Below are 18,126 nucleotides of genomic sequence, written 5' to 3'. Positions count from 1 at the left end.
CGCTGAAGATTTCAGAACGGGATCTAGACGAGAAGTTGTGGTTTAAAAGTGTATATTTGTTATTTTTATTGTCAAAAATGACAATCGTTTTACTGGATAAGATCCTTATGCCTCGTTTGGGATCGTTTAGAGTCCTTTGAAACTCTGTTGAAAAAAACTGTTAAGTGTTGAGTTAAGTGTTAAGTGTTGGGGTCCATTAAAGTCCATTAAAATGAGAAAAATCCTGCAATGTTTTCCTCAAAAAACATAGTTTCTTCTCGACTGAACAAAGAAAGACATCAACATTTTGGATGACATGGGGGTGAGTAAATTATCTGCATTTTTCTTTTAAGAAAATGGAATATTCCTTTAAGCAATGATTAATTATTCTGCACAAGAGACAGCAATCAAGTTGTTACAAATCCATGTGACTTTGTCCTTTGCAAGTACATTATGACTTTAACATTTACTGTAATATTGCCACAAAGTACTGTATGTGCGGTATTTACGGAAATGTAGGTGGAGTTAAAGTGAGCCTGAATGTACTGCCTAACCACATATTGCTTAAATTACCTCCTTTTTTTTGGAAAGAGGTTCGCAAGGAGATTAGGAGCAAATGACAACTTATGAATATGGCAATCTGTTCTTTTAAAGTTTGCCATGTATGCTGCATTAAAGTCTTTGTTTACTATATTTTGCCACAATACTCTGGTTTAGCTTCTTTGTCAGTCCTGGGATTTGTTAGTCAAAAATAACAAGATTTTCCTTTTCCTAAGCCATTGAAAGTACAGATTAGGGTGAAGAGCACACAAAAAGAAGAGGATTAGGAATGTAACCTGGTTTTGAAATAAGCCATCTGTCCTCTTAGTTTCGTTACATTAGATTGGGAATTTGTGTTGCTGACGAATATCTGAATGTTTACAGAATAAGTCTTCACTTTACATGTTGTTATAGGTCAAAGATTTCATACTGATTAAACAAGATCAAAGGAATAACGTTTTTACACACCGCCTAGAAATCACAACATTTCATGACTCATGCGTGTTTCTTTATTTATTATGCAAGAGACAATCTTCTGGATTAACACATCATCAACAGATCATAAAATGTCCAGACATTGGATTGTGTATATTGTGATCATATCACAATAAATCAAACTGTATCAGCACTACTCAGTTCAGATTTTAGTTATTAGGAGAAAAATGGGTTAGGGGGACAAAGCAATGAAGAATGAAGATAGGTCACATAAATAGGAAAGTGAGCATAGATAAATAAGCAAATATAAAAGAGAGCAAAGCACGTCTATTAAAAAAATAGCAGAACATTTATTGATAATTTTCTACCAGGACATTGTTAGGACAAGGTATAGCGGAAGATTTTTGTTTTCCGGGTGGATCACCACTGTTATTGGTCATCCCAGATGTCAATCATTCTGATTATATGTTGACATAACGTTCGTATGTGCTCGCCTCTACGTTCGCTTTCTGCACATGCGCACTTTCACGTGTATGTGTGTTGTGCTACGGTTTCAACCATTCATTGAAGGTCGCGTTCTCACTGTGTTTTTTTCAAAATGTCTGAGGGTCGCAAGAGAAAAAGTGTCTACGAATTGTATGACAAGAAGAGAAAGGACTATAAATAAAGAAACAAGACCAGAATGTTTATGAGAGACTATTTCACACGCTGGCGTGAGCTAAAAGGACAGGTTGGGCTTCCCACGCGAAGTTTCTACTGGAAAGGTAAATTTTGTCATGCTATTTGGAGAAATCCATTTAAAATCACTGCTGGTAAAAGTTGATGTAAGCTATGATTTGCGATGCTAGGCCTGGCACAAGTCACGAACCGCACAGACACGGTAAACATGCTGACAGAAACTTGTAAACAGAGCGAAGAGAAGAACTGAGCTCCTACACGCTCTCTCTCTGTCTCGTGCACGCGTTTAACAGGCGTTCCTTCTCGGGAGCATTTTTTTTTAAATATCGAGGGGCGGTTCTTTTAAATAATTCGGGAAAATCTTCCGCTATACCTTTAATTTTATGGAAATGTATGTAACCCTAAAACACAATCAATGAAGTGAAGTATTTTTACAGATTTTTCGTGTACTCTAGATAATATCTCAAATATTGTAACGCGCTTTTTCAACCTGTTCAGTTGTATCGGATGCTCACTAGCTATTATCAGGTCCAAAGAAATGTACCTAAACCCAAAATGACTTTTTACCTGAACACGACGTGCATACATTTTACATTTTATTTTAAAGAAAGACTGTCCTGAGAAAAACCTGACAAAAAGTGGCAATTTTTGTACACCCGCCTGGGCCCAATTGTAACGGCACCAAGGTGTGTGCAGTCTGCAGCCCCACACGCATCAGTCAGACAGAAAGAAACTCCGGTGGCCTCGCAACCAATCTGGCCCACTGCTCCATTTATTTTTATTTGTTATCTGACGACGACACCAAGGTAACCAATAACAGTGTGTATTGAAAATTGATTAATAGGTCTGGCTCAATGAATATTAACCTACCAGCCACAAAATGTCGCAAGCTCTGTTGGCAAACAGGGGGGCACGAAAGATGGGTTTGGGTCTTCTCGGGTCCATTCGGCAAAAACACATTCATTTTAAATTTCCCAAGGGCCGCTAATACTAAACCCAACCTGTGCCCGAGGCACACGTGAATTTTTTAGACCCAAACCTGCTCAGGTCTAACCTCGGGTTTTCGGACCTCTAATGCTCATCCAAGCCACTTTTTAGATGTTTGGTTAGTTTGAGTCAGCTATGAAACTGTTACTATTTGAAAAGGTTTTTAATTCTGTATGATTTTTTTAATTCTATCAAGCAAAAAACAGCACACGTCCTTAAATGTAATTGACGCAGATATACAGCACATATATGAAGAGTCATGAAAAGAGTATTGAAGGATTTGTCTTGTCCAAGCTGTTTGTGCAGGTGCACGGCTCGACAGAACTGAGGACCATTTTCACACTTTGATAATCCGTCTTTATCAGTTGATAACAGCAGCATAGAGCATGACATTTCATCTGACACTCTTATCCTGCCGTCATTTTGTCCACAAGCGAGAGAAGTTTTTTCTGAAGATTGCTAGACATTTCACAGCTGCGATAGATACAACAAATCAGCCTGGAGAAGATAAGTGACTCCAAAACCTCTCTGCAGACAGATAAGATATAAAATATTTTCCCAAAATAGTAACTATAGTTACCCAAAATAGTATATAAAAATGCATGCGAAATTATGAATTGCTTGATAACTGTGTTGCTTTTAATCCAAATCTGAGTGGTTGTGTGACAGGTTTGATGTTGCAACAGGACGTCTCTGGAGTGGTTTCCTGGACTGGGTTTAGATTAATCCAGTACTAGGCTTTAGTTAAATTAGGACATTTAAGTAGTTTTTTACAAACAAGCCTTACAAAAACAATAAAGTGGGGATCTTCAGACTAACCAATGGCTCGAATAAATGTTAAGATCAGTACAAAGTGTTTTTAAATGAAGGAAGCTCAATCTGGATTACAATTATGAGTGAAACAATTGCAAAATGCCAAAAAAGCCTCAATTTGTGCTCATTTTTGTTTGTTTTGCCAGTATATTTGGGCACCAAATACGGTGGTGAATCAGAGATTTAAAAAAAAATGATAAGTTGACGTGTCCATTAGCCGATTTACGTTATATATATATATTTTTTGGATGTATAGAGTTTACCATGCAGCTATACTCCACAGAAAGTAATAAAACATTTCAAAACTTCAATGTATAATCTGTTAATCCACAATAATAATCGCAATTACAATATCAAGGTGAATAATAAACAATTATCTTTTTTCATAACCGTGCAGCCCTAAGCTCAAGCATGCATTTTAGTCTGGGACAAGAATAAGCCCTGTCCGGGAAACTATAACTGTAAACGTCTTGGTAACTTAAACATCATTGTACAGTATCAGTAAATTGCATGAGTTGTGATATCATTTGAATTGTTTGTAATGAATACAAGGCTAAGTATGTGGATACCCTTTGTACAATTAACAAATTTGACAATTGACGAATCCTTAAAGGGGACATATCATATAAATCTGACTTTTTCCATGTTTAAGTGCTATAATTGGGTCCCCAGTGCTTCTATCAACATAGAAAATGTGAAAAAGATCAATCCAGTAACTTAGTTTTGGTAAACCATTCTCTGCAAGCATGTGAAAAAATAGGTCATTGAATTCCCCCTTGTGATGTCAGAGGGGATAATACCGCCCCTTAATCTTCACTATCCAACCAACTGCCTTTAGTGCAGAGATCAGCTCATTTGCATTTAAAAGGACACAACAAAAAAAATAATTATTTTTGCTCATACTTTTGCATACAAAGTGCAATTTTAACATGCTATAACAAATTATCTGAGGGGTATTTTGAGCTAGAACTACACACTTGCACTTATTTTACATTTTAAAAAAGTCTTGTGAAATGTCCCCTTTAACATTTATCCAAAATGACTTAATATGCATTCAATCTATACATTTCTTATCAGTATGTGTGTTCCTTGGGGAATCAAACCTATAACTTTTGCACTGCCAGTGTAATGCTTTACCAGGTTATTACTACCAGAACAGAATCTTAATTTGACTTCACACAGTGACTTTCTTGTGAATAGCATGATTTCACTTTTTGAAGGGCCATTTTCTTTTCCAACATGACAATGCCTCTGTGCACAAAGCGAGGTCTAGAAAAAATAATTTCTTCTGTCTGGTATGAAAGAATTTGATTGGCCTGCACAAAGCCGAGTCCTGAACTCTATTTGACACATCAGGGAAGAAAGTGAATGCCGGACGTGTGCCAGGTAATCACTCATTGTTGGTGGCTGACCTCACTGATGCTCTTTTGTACGTACGGTATGAGAGCAGATGCATGATCTGACATCTAGTGGAAAGTCTTATCAGATGAGTGCAAACTATTAGGGAGGACCAGCTTCCTATTAATTTACACCCGTTTGTAGATGTTGAGAGATATGCATTGCAGTATATTCTGTCAGAGGAGGTTCAGTGATATTCCCTTTTGGGATTTTGATCTTCCTTGGGCCTACAGCATTCCCAGGGCAAATATTTCTGTTGCCAAAGGAAACTGACCCGAACTCAGCTGCTCTCATAGATAAATGTGTCTGTGTATGCCCCGGGAGGCAGAACAGAGACTATGTCAGGTCAAAAGTAAATGATTTATTTCTGTTGCTTTGATAGCAAACAGGGCAGTAAATTAAAAAAAAGTTACATTTAAGGTTATGTTTTGATTGTTAGTGGATGGGTTGTGTTTTTTCAGCATCCCACAGCATCATTTTAAGATTTCTTACCTTTGGGTATGAGGTAGATTAGACCAAGACATGTAATGACATACATTGGTCCCAAAAAGGCATACTTGAATCTTGTGGTATTATATGATGAAATGTCAAACCAAGTATTTGTTTTTAAGAAAGGACCAGCAAGCGATTTTGCATTTAAAAGAAGTCTTATAGCCATTCAAACACAAGCCAAACTTCTAGGCTTAAACAAGGCAAAATTTGGGCTGTCAATGTAAGTTAAAAGACATTAAACCAAAGCCGAAAAATAAACGAAATAAAATAAATACAGTAAATCAAACACAACAGCTTGTTGACTTTGCTTACATGATGGAATATCATACATCTCACAAAATATTTACAGAGAAAGACATAACCAATGGTGCAGGGGGGCCCAATTTTATGACGCTGTATAAAATATATTAAAGGGGCCATGTCACAAGACTTTTTAAGATGTAAAATAAATCTTAAGTTTTAGCTCAAAATACCATATAGATCAGGGGTGGGCAACAGTTTTAGCCTGAGGGCCACATTTACTTTGGCAAAGTTAGCGGAGGGCCACACTTGGGAAAACTGCAATTAGACATAGTTACATGACTAAATGGGAAAAATTTATTAATTAAGGCTACTCTACAGTTACTTTGACAGCCTATTTCAAGGCCTGATATTTATTTTTGCTAGGCCTGTCTGACCTAGGCTACTCTAACATTACAATAACTGGATTACATTTCAAGGATTCATTTCCTACCCTGCATATTGTCCTTACGAAAATTAACCATGGTTTTACTACAGTTAAGACCAAAAAACCATGGTTACTGTAGTAAAACCATGGTTACCACAAAATAACCATGGTTTTGACAACCATGGTTTTCAAATACCATAGTTAAACCATGGATAGTGTAGTAAAACCATGGTTTTGCTCATAGTAATCAATTGACCAAAAAACCATGGTTACTACACTTTTACCACAATAAAACCATGGTTAATTTTCGTAAGGGACTGTCATTCATACTACAGCAACACACACACACACACACACACACACACACACACACACACACACACACACACACACACACACACACACACACACTCACGATTTATTATTATTATTATTATTATTTCTTTTATATTTTATTTTATATTGACAACCACAGTGTTTCCCACAGGATTTTAAGAGACTGTGGTGGCGGTGATGACGTCACACACTGATTAGCATATATGTGACATCATTGCGTCGTGTTTTACTCTTTCAAAGAGTAAAACACGACGCAATGATGTCACATATATGCTAATCGGTGTGTGACGTCATCACCGCCACAGTCTCTTTGATTTGTCAAATTATACTGCATTTTAACACAACTGAATGCTATTTTTTGACATATTATATGTTCTGTTGTCTATAAAATAGTGACTAAACAGGACACAGTAACTCTTTTTGTTTAATCAAACCAGCACTTTCTTTAACTGCTGCTAAAAACGCGACATCGTCTGAAAAAAATCATCATACATTTACATTGAGGCTGTACTAATGTTGCTCTTCTCATCAGTGTTGTTGTGTTATGAGGGCTTTTTTATTTTAAATACGAGTGGTAGTTTTATTGTATATCGCAGACAATTTGTTGCAAAATCAAAAATATGAGAGAATACACGGTTGCTGTTACTACAGAACATGTGCACGGGCATACCGCATCATAGGTAGGGAGAGAGCTCGGACACAGACTCACACCAGAACGGGTATTTGTGGGAAACACTAATGCTAACCTTTCTTTAAGTCATGATGAATATGATCAGCCGTCTTCTCTGTTATAACATCCGTGACTGTTGACGTTAACGCGAAAAAGAAAGTACACGCAGGAACGTGGAGTTAAAATACTTTTCACTGTTATGTGAGAGAGCTGCGCACTGCATGCAACATGAGAGAGGGGAGGGGCGCGCGCTTTTGAGGCGCTGCACGTAAAGAGAGAGAGAGAGAGAGAGAGAAAGAGAGAAAGAGAGAGGAGGAGGCACGCTGAGCGCTGGCTGCAATGAATTAAGACGTTTTAAATGGTAAAAAAGTGTAAATGGGAATCAAGAAAAATCTATGTGGCAGCCAGTGTTGATTCTGTCACTGATAAATCAATGTATGGAAACACTGGAAACACTGCAATCATGACAGTTTCATCGAAATTGCGAGTGCATCGCGAGGGCCGGATTGAAGGACTATGCGGGCCGCATCCGGCCCCCGGGCCGTATATTGCCCATGTATGATATAGATAAATTATTATAACATTGAAACTTTGTAGGTGTGTGCAAAAATGTGGCGTTTTGGGTGTGTCCTTTAAAATGCAAATGAGCTGATGAAATCTAAACACTGATCGCAATGATGATGGTTGGTTGCAATTGAAACTCAATTGTGCTGAATTATTTTCTCTCTCTCTCTTTCTCTTTGCACTAAATGGCTGTGCCGTGGTTGGAAAGTGTAGATTAAGGGACAGTATTATTATAATAAGATCCCCTTATGACATCATAAGGAGAGCCAAATTTCAATGACCAAATTTTTCAAGTGCTGGCAGAGAATGGTTTACCAAAACTAAGATACTGGGTTGATCTTTTTCACATTTTCTAGGTTGATAGAAGCACTGGGGACCCAATTATAGCACTTAAACATAGAAAAAGTCAAATTTTCATGCCATAGCCTCTTTCATTTATTATAAATTCTGTGTAATTAAACCTCAGAAAAATAAGGTTACTAACCAACAGCACTCATTTATCATTTAATATGTTTTGTTTAATTCAAATTCTAAGTTTGAGATTGTTTCATGTCATTAATTTTTTCGCCTTACTGGATATAACATATGACAACAGCATCTGCTGAAATTTTTTTAGATTCATTTAAAATCTACATCTTCTGCAGCACACTGTCTTTCATAGTCTGTTCCTGGCTTGCTGTGTTCGCTCATAACACAGTGGTGTGTCATAGTCTGAGTTTTACATATCAGGTCTGGTCAATAGGTTTAGTAAGCCATGGGTCGTCTTAGCACAGCTTTAGTCATAGTCTTGCAGCGTTAGGGAAAAACAGCTAATGAATATTCCAGCTCGCAGTCAACATCAGCCAAAAGCTTTCTGGTTTAAAAAGCACTGGTGCGGATTCAGTCACAAAAGCCTATAACTGGATACGGTGATACTGGAGATTTAAATGCGTTAATCACTAGCCAGATAAGAGAAGAGCCAGTAAAACTAGTTTTGGTACGGTCTTTTTTATTATTCTGTATTTTCTTCAGAGTTCAATAATAAATTGACATTGTTATACTGCAATCTGGAAATGTTAGCATGTAGGGTTTCTACAGTAATCTTCAGAAACCCCTGTATAAAAAAACAAAATCTTTTTATTTTATTTTGCTCGTTTTTTATATAAATAAGTATTATATTTTAAGATATCTCTATAAAATGCTAATGTTACATTTGACCAAACCATGAGTTAAAATAACCCAACATTTTGGGTTGAAACAACCCAGAATAGGTTCATTTATAAACTAACGGTTGAGTTTCTCCCTTTTTGACCCAACTATGCAAATAACCCAGCATTTTAACAGTACACTAAAAGGGATAGTTCACCCAAAAATGAAAATTCTGTCATCATTTCCTCATCCTCATGTTGTTTTAAACCTGTATGAATTTCTTTTTTCTGATGAACACAAAAGAAGATATTTTGGGAAATGATGGTAAACACACAGCATAGTGTCCATTGACTTCCATAGTAGGAATAAAAAATATGATTGAATTTAATGTGTAACGTCCACATGTGTGCTTTCCATCATTTATCAAAATATCTTCTTTATCATTTATCACAATACTTTCAAAATATTTTTTCCTACTATTGAAGTCAATGGACACTATAGGCTGTGATTTTACCTTAATTTCTCAAATTATCTTCTTTTGTGTATATCAGAAAAAAGAAATTCATACAGGTTTAAAACAACATGAGGATGAGTAAATGATGACAGAATTTTCATTTTTGAGTGAACTCTCCCTTTAACCCCATTGTCTCAAACTGGGGGGCGTGCCAGGGAGCTCCTGGTTTTATGACATTTTTTAAAGGCGGGGTGCATGATCTCTGAAAGCCAATGTTGACATTTAAAATCATTTAAACAGTCACGCCCCTACCAAATAGAATCTGGACCTTCTTTTGATAGACCCGCCCTACACATACGTAACTCATGCAACAATGTCAGTTAGTAGACACGCCCCTTACTGCTGATTGGCTACAAGTGTGTTTTGGTGGTCGTCCCGACTCCCTTTTCCAAAGTGTTTTTCAAAAATCATGCACCCCGCCTTTAATTCAAATTTTAAGTTTAAGATTTTTTAATGTCATGAATTTTCTTTGGGGAGGACACAAAGGGATGCACCCTAAACAGGAGGGGGGGCACACACCGAAAATGTGAGAACCACTGACAGATTGCGAGTTAGAAACTTGAGTCCTAAATAAAAAATAAATTTTGGTTCCTAACACTGATCCCAAGCTTTAATTTCACTTTTTTCAATTAAAGAATCTTGTTTTTACAAAAAAAATCTTATCTATAGACCTTATAGATAGATTCTGGTGAAAATTCAGTTGGCATCACCTTAACTCAAATTTGAATTATTTAAAAATCACAGTATGTATTCAAACCATAAATGGTTACTAATATTTTAATCTATTTAACTCTACTTACATTTTTATTTACAGGTCGAAAACAGCCAAACTATAGCTAAGCGCTTTCATGTACCCTATACAGTCTGTCATTGTACGTTGTTAATGACACAAGTGTAACCTGGGATATTATAGTAAGAGACGTATTATCTTCTCTTCTGTTATCTTCACATTAGTTTACCCTCCATATTTGGTAAGCATTGCTACAGGCAGATGAAGCGCCTCTGGATATACTCAAACATTGGAACGGTGCCCTGCGAAGTGGCCTATAAAATGAGTTGATAGACCGCTTGTGTCATTATCCATAGTGGTAGACAGCGGCCAAGAGAGGGAAGGGGTGAGAAAGGAAGCATAAGAGAAGGAACATATTAGCATTCAGTGCATTATGTAAACACAAAGTCTGGTTGTGTTGCACAAGTTTCACTATGAATATGCTGAGAGGAAAAACAGAACAGCATGTCTTTGGTGTCAGGCATCTGTACATGCCCTCCATCCCCGAGTGTGCAGGGAGCTCACACTTACATAAATCTATAGTATATACACAGACAGACAAAATGATACTGTGTACTTTTCTATCCGCAAGCCTCCATCTGGTTTTTTCCTAGTTGTTCTTGTCGCATTGTGAATGTCTGTGAATTGTTGAGTCATTGCAGCCACAGACGTACAGGTTCTTGTAGCTCAGTTGGTAGAGCATTGCATTAGCAGCACAAAAGGTCCCAGGAATACACATATTGATGAAATGTACCTCGAACGAAGTTGCCTTGCATAAACCTGTCTGTAAAACCATGCTGTTTCATGCATTAATTTCATTTAGGGAAGTAAAAAAATTTATTACCAATATTCTCCTCTCATTTCTTAAAATGTAGCATTTTATACACACACAAAAAAATGATTTATAGCTTTGAACTTTTGAAACATATTTCAGCTCGCTTTTTAGTTATGACATCAGTTTGTAGACCAACCTGTATGGGTTTTTTCAGACATTTTGAATGGGATTTCATAAATAAACTGGTTAACATTACCTGAATAGACTTTCATGATATGTTCTGCAGCATAAATTACGCAGTCAAATCTCAAACAATGAATTTTAAACCCATTGTCTGCTATCACATCATACTGTAGTGGATATGTAAAGCATGTAAACAGACATCTTTGTAGTGTAACTTTTTAGCAACATATTAAAGGCATGATTAAAAAAAACTTGTAGCCAATCAGCAGTATGGGGCGTATTTACTAAGCAACATCGTTGTCTGGGTTGTGGGGTGGTTCTATCAAAAGAAGGTCCAGATTCTGATGGGGTAGGGGCATGTTTGTTTAGATGATTTTAAATGTCAAAATTGGCTTTCAGAGATCATGCACCCCACCTTTAATGCACATAACGGGCCCTATCTTGCACCCAGCGCAATTGACTTTGTCAGTGACGCATGTATCATTCGTATTTTGCACCGGCGCACAGCGGGTTTTTCCCTCCACAGACGCACGTCGGCAAACTAGGGAATGAACTTGCGCTCCCTGGGCGATTCAGCGCAAAAAAGGAGCCGTGTTCCGGCGCAAACCATCCCTGATGCTATTTTGCAGTTTCAAAAAACAATTGCGCCACTGACCAAAAAAAAACTAGTCTAAAGTCAGTGGCGCGTTGCGCGTTGTTCATTATGCTATTTTAAGGGCGCATGCTTGACCATAATGTATAGCGTGCACAACGTGCACACACTTTGCTTATCTAATCTACACAGATGCAACAGTTATTTTTGCAAATCATAAATTGTTACAATAAAAAATATTAACACATGAGATAAGGAAAAACATTGTGGTGAGCATTGTGGCGATAGTTTTTATTTATTGTGTGTGGCTGCGTTAAAAAATTATCATGCAAATAACGATTAAAATATTTTCATAAGTTTGTTGTGTGGCTGTATTACGTTTTTTTTATGTAAATAATCATTAAAATGTTTTCATAAGAAACCTTAATGTATGTGAACTTGATTTGTAAGTGTACTTTGGGGTTGGACTGCTTGCGTTTCTTGGCTTTCAGCGGTGAGGGTGGACGCAGCGATGTCCTCTGTTGGCGTCAGGTCCTATGTAGAGGCAGATCCACCTCCCGTTACACGACGTGCCCGATTTATGCTGGCAAGCTTGGGATTCCCCTGTCTCCTGACATCATTGTAGCGCTTGGCGCAACGATGGGGATGCCAGCTGATGTGACAATTGTGGCTATTTCCTCCCACGCCTGTTTAACCAACGCTGATTTGGGCTGATTTCTCCCATCCCCATACAAAACAACTTCTCTGTCTTTGACTGCTCTTAACGTCGGTCTCCTCGGCTGTGAACCGCTCCTGGCGTGCGCCTGGTAAATCCGTCATAATAATAGCAACCCGCCATGGAACTTGCGCACTTGCATTTAAAGGGAATGTTGGATAGCGTTCTGATTGGTTTATTTGACGTTACGCCCAAACCACACTTATGAATAATGAACCTACTTCAGACCAACCCCTTATTGATTTGCACCTGGCGCAAGAGTTATTTCTCCCGCCAGGAAAATAGCAACAGCGCCCAAGATCCGCCCACAAAGTCACTTGCGCTTTGCGCTTCGCACTTGCGTTTCAGATCGTTAAAATAGGGCCCAACATGTTTAAAGGGGACATATCATGAAAATCTGACTTTTCCATGTTTAAGTGTTATAATTGGGTCCCCAAGTGCTTCTATCAACCTAGAAAATATGAGCAAAAAAGCAAATAAGAACAACCCAGTAACTTAGTTTTGGTAAATCATTCTCTGCAAGCATGTGAAAAACTAGGTCATGGAAATTTGGCTCCGCTTGTGATGTTAGAAGGGAATAAAACCGCCCCTTAATCTGCACTATCCAACCACGGCACTGCCATTTAGTGGAGAGATCAGCTCATTTGCATTTTAAAGGACACACCCAAAACAACTAATTTTTGCTTACACCTACAAAGTAGCAATTTTAACATGCTAAAATAAATTATTTATATGGTATTTTGAGCTAAAACTTCACATACGTACTCTGGGGACACCAAAGATTTATTTGACATCTTTAAAAAATGTATTTGACATCTTGTGAAATGTCCTCTTTAAAGCATGGTTGTGTGTAGTTGATGTACCTTAATTTATTTTAACCTTAGTCTAAAAACTCATTAGAAATGTGTGAAGCTCAGAAATATTACTTTCCTTTAGTAGTTATGAGTCTAAAAACTGATAATGCTGTTCGTACTGCATGATGTGCCACCTGCTGTCTTTCCTTGAGCTTTTCTCACATCTTCCATCTTGTGCTTTCTTTCTCTCTCTCTCTCTCTTCTTTTTTCCTCTCTCTGTTTCTCTTCCAGCAAAACTATTCAGATCAATATAATCGATGATGAGGAGTACGAAAAGAATAAGAACTTCTTTCTGGAGATTGGGGAGCCACAATTGGTGGAAATGAGTGAGAGAAAAGGTGGGAAGTTTCTCCCCTCTGTCCCACAACCCTAAATCAACCCCTGTGTGCTGCCATCTTATGGGTCGAACCGGAAATGTTGATATGCAAAAGTTGCTGCAGTCAGTTGTCTGGGTTGTTGCTTATAGTCCATCCACAGCCTCTCCAGACTGTACATACATTACAAATAGCATACGTTACAAACAGGTATTCTAAGGAGGAGGATCCATACAATATGGATCATCTTTGACAAACAGAAAGCTGGGTATCATAACGTTTAAGAATTTGGCCCATTCATTCCACAGCTGTTAGGGATAATCAGAACATGTGCCTTTAGAGTAGGGCTGTGTTGAAAAAATCGATTCATCGATTCTGAATCGATTTTCATGTTTATTTCTAAAGATCGATCCTTAACTCAGAGAATCGATTTAATAATTAATAACTTAAACTTGCCGCGTCATTGAATTCACGCATGCGCGCGAGGTGGAAGGACATTAAAACAACGAACATAGCAGTCAGTAACGTTAAGCAAGCGGTTGTTTTGAAAACTCTAGAAATGCTCAAAGCTGCGATCTATATGTAAAATAATCCACTCATAACAAATATACGAGTTATTTGTGTTATTTTTATAATAAGCGCCAGTAAATCCACCGCAGGTCTCCAGCGAAACTCTCTCTGTCCCACTCCCTCCCTCTGTGCTCATGCAGCCGGTCTCTGACGGGCAGAGGTTTCTTGAGGCGCGCGCAACGGGACACCAAATAAAGAGTTCTTCTTACACATAATGCTTATAGTTGTAAAGTTTTCTGAACTTTAAGCAAGCTAAGACAAAACTTGCATTTATATCAGTGACACGTGCGCTGCTGGAGCATTAGTTTGACGCCTAATTCGCTTATAGTACAAACATCTTTGATCAGAAAGACGAGAAAGAGACGCAAATGTTAAGGTCTAATAGAAAGTAAAGAGCATCAAGACCTTAAAACAGACTTCATCACATTATAGCACCCGTCATAATATATATATCTAGAGCTCCGACTCTCATATACAGGTATTTATCCTGTCTGTAGGTTTGTGCATATATTTATACCTGTTCATTTTACATACTGCCTATTTTTTTATGTAATGTATGCATAAATACAAAATACAATGCATACTATAGCTTCAATAGTCTACAAAATTAATAACTCAATTAAAACAAGATTCTGTCTATCAAGACTTGTTGTTATCCTCTGGGCATTTTCACTTTAACATTATTTACTTTAAATTGTCCATATTTTAAAACTGTGGTGAGCAGTTAAAAGCTAGAGTGAGTGGCAAATAACTGCACATTTTTATAATCCAAAAACAATATAAACTGAAAAACTTGTATATTATGAAATATACAGTTACCATGAAATAAAATGACTCATTCTGTGGAATAGATTTTTGGTCATCCCCCCCCCCTATCTTGCACCATTTCGGGCTTTTTTTTAAAACACTTATCTAAATCTCGAAGATGGGATCAGATCGGATCGAATCGAATCGAACAATGATAATCGATTCAAGATCTTGAGAATCGGAATCGAATCGATTCTTGAAATTTGAATCGAAACCCAGCCCTACTTTAGAGATCCCACTGGTTCATACCCTCAAATGTGATTTTATGTTCCCCCAACAGGAAGACCATAAAGGTTAAAATTCTTGACCATGAGGAATATGACAAGCATGCAAACTTCTTCATAGAGCTGCAGGAACCAGAATGGAGGAGGAGAGGATGGACAGGTGAAAGATGGCAAACAAAGTGAAACAAGCCTTTTTTTCTGTGTAGCTGCCCTTTATTCTGGCTTCTTTCCTTTCCTCCGCTCCTCCTTCAAATCTGATCCTCTGCTGTTATTCTACTGTCATCCTCCTGCTCAGTTTTATCCTCAAACAACCTTAAACATCTTTAACAGCTTGACTCTATTTAAGCTAATTTGTGATTTTAGCTAAGACTACTAGGATGAGACGAGGAGACATGAAACCTTAATGAGAGGAAGATACTTACTGATTCAGTTTACAGGGTCCTGTTTTCTCTGTACAGCAGAGATAAGATACAGACTTTAATATCCAAACTCTAAGCTTTATAACAGGGAATGATTTGTAGCACTGAAAAATTTGACTGATTTATAATGTCTTGAACTAGAACAAACATGGCATTTAGGACTGTTCATATTAGCATATACTATTTATAATATATAGATTATAATCAGAATATCTGTTCCATTTAAAGGATGGTTACCGAAAAATAAAAATTCTGTAATTGTTTACTAACCCTCAACTTGTTTCAAGTAGGAAAGAATAATATTATGGAAGTGGATGGTGCCCCAGTACTCTTTTTGGTTATTAACACATTTTTCTTTGTGATCAACTTGAGGATGAGTTAATGATGACAGAATTTAGATTTTTCTGTGAACTATCTCTTTAAGGTATATGGGTGATTCTCACGAAATCCAGACTTAGAAGGTGTCCAGCATCAGATTTTTTCAAAAAGCCCTTTTTTGCACATATCAGATTAAGGTCTGAACTTACTATAACCATTATTATTTTTCCTATAGAATTATTTACATTTTTTAGATTATCATTTAAAAAAAATGATCATTACCGCAACATATTACATTAAATATATGCATTTACAAACTCATGTTTCGGTAATGAGAACTAAAAAGTTGTCTAGGTACTGTGACAAACAAAATTTTAACTTTTATCTGGAGAGAAAAATAAGAACTGCTTACCTGGTAGCCATCTTGAGTGTCACAGTCAATTATTTCTCTTCCAACAATTTTTTTTGTTGAAAATGTTAGTTCATTGAGGGCTAAACAATGATTGAAAATTGTTGCGGAGGATGAGAAAATTTTTCTTGGACACATTTATATTCCTTATTATTGTCTCTACATTTACCAATGATCACCAAATACCACATGTTTCTTTACTGTAAATGTTTATAGGATAAATTGCACTGAAGCTTTTTATTTTTTTTATTTTTTTATTATAAATATTTCCATGTCAAAGAACCCAAATCCAGTCATGGACATGTTGCGGTAATGAAAATGTTCCACTCAAATGTGGAAAAAACAACAAAATTGATTTGTATGATGTCATTTGAAATCATGTGCATTTGTAACTGAATGCTTCTTATTTTGATACTCTTACTTTTTTTATCAAAATGTTTCATGACACCTCATCAGTCTAATTTTGCGAGAATCACCCATATGTTCTCAGCAAGTGCAAATTACAAACCTCCTTCAGTTTTTAATGTTTGATAAATTTAGCTAGTTCTATTAAATTTTGAAATCACAATCAGATACTTTAGTAAATAAAAACAAGCAAACAAATACAATCTGACAACCTGGACACAAACATATACTGTAAGCAATGATATACAGTATGCACACACACACACTTACCCTAGTATTTGTGTTTTTCTATAAGTTAATTCATTCATATTTATTTTGCTTTGTCTTCATGTTTTCTTCAATTTTCTTGTTTGCTTCGTCTCTTCCGTTTGTCTACATCAGCTGTGTTGCTGCATGAGTTTGGTAAGCTGTCTCTTTCTTTTTCTGCTCATTTTTCTATATTCACTTCTGAAACTGTTATCTCATCAAATGTGATTATGTAAGTCTTATTTATTACTCTATGTACTGGGCCAAAAAAGCATTTAGAAATGCTTGAAACTGAATGTCTTAGCATTAAATAACAAAATGTCAAAGTAATTGGATTTTTAAGAAAGTAAAAACACAAGTTTTTTTAAGATAAGTTTAAAAATGATAAACAAGAAATAAACTTAAAGTCTTTGATTTTAAAAACTACATTTCATGTGTTGTTATCTGATGAAATACAATTCATAGATTTTAAAGTATGGATTAAAGCTACAGTCCATAAAATGTTTTGGTAAAAATATCCAAAATTCAACATCTGAAGTGATTAAATACTTCAGCAGGGATTACTTTTTCCTCTGAACAGATATGTTAAAACATTTATGTTAAAAAACATTTTTCGGGTATATGACTTTTAGGATGTACTTCTAACTGTTATTTCGATCTATAATGACAGACATCAGATTTATCTTTGCAGATGAACCACAACACACATAGGGCTACTGTATACAGAAAATGACTATTAGCAATTTTATAGTTCAAACTGAGGTGGCGATAAAGAGGCCAAAACTACAGACTGCGGCTTTATGCATCTAAATACGCTAAGGGCCGTTGTATAAATCATTCTTATTTAGGCATTCATGTAGTCCTAAATGTTTTTATAATTTCATGTAATTCACCCACGGAGTTAATTTTTACTCTTTTGTGGTTGTAGGTGGATTCGTAAAGACAGGTACGTTACAGTAATATTTCACTAAAAATGCTTATACGTAACACAATGGCTGCTATTTAAGCTAACTTGCTTTGCTAACCAAGCGAAATACTTTTCAGTCATTTATCTTTTCTCTGATAATCTTTTCTTTGAAAGATAAGCAGCTACATGGAAAGATGAAAAAAAAATCACAGAGCTGAAAACTAAATATAACATTGGGTGTGTTCAGTAACCAGTTTGCTGCACAGTCAAACATTGATGCATTTTTTTTCACATTGCGTAAAGTAGCAGCTCAGTTTGTTTAACTGACTTGATAGGCCTTTATTTACTCAAATAAGACCAGAATTTAAGTATCTCTGTTTTGGTTGAGTGGCCTTCACAAAATGTCATATATGTTTCT

The 18,126-nt window shown here is 36.5% G+C and overlaps 1 protein-coding gene across 5 annotated transcripts in view; it reads left to right on the top strand.

Moving 5' to 3' along the window:
* Window positions 1–18,126, top strand: part of slc8a1a (solute carrier family 8 member 1a) — a 44,414-nt gene that overhangs the window by 16,078 nt on the left and 10,210 nt on the right. The window contains exons 3-5 of one of the 5 annotated variants that reach the window (XM_065241085.2): window positions 13,321–13,427; window positions 16,937–16,957; window positions 17,730–17,747. In XM_065241085.2, coding sequence (XP_065097157.1) covers window positions 13,321–13,427; window positions 16,937–16,957; window positions 17,730–17,747 — 146 coding nt within the window. Of the gene's footprint in view, window positions 1–13,320; window positions 13,428–15,060; window positions 15,165–16,936; window positions 16,958–17,729; window positions 17,748–18,126 lie in introns of all 5 variants that reach the window. The other 4 variants (XM_065241086.2, XM_065241087.2, XM_065241088.2 and 1 more) reach the window with 4 other exon arrangements.

Source organism: Paramisgurnus dabryanus, chromosome 14, assembly GCF_030506205.2.
Source record: "Paramisgurnus dabryanus chromosome 14, PD_genome_1.1, whole genome shotgun sequence".
Lineage (NCBI taxonomy): Eukaryota > Metazoa > Chordata > Actinopteri > Cypriniformes > Cobitidae > Paramisgurnus > Paramisgurnus dabryanus.
This window is presented reverse-complemented; position numbering and strand designations above follow the sequence as displayed.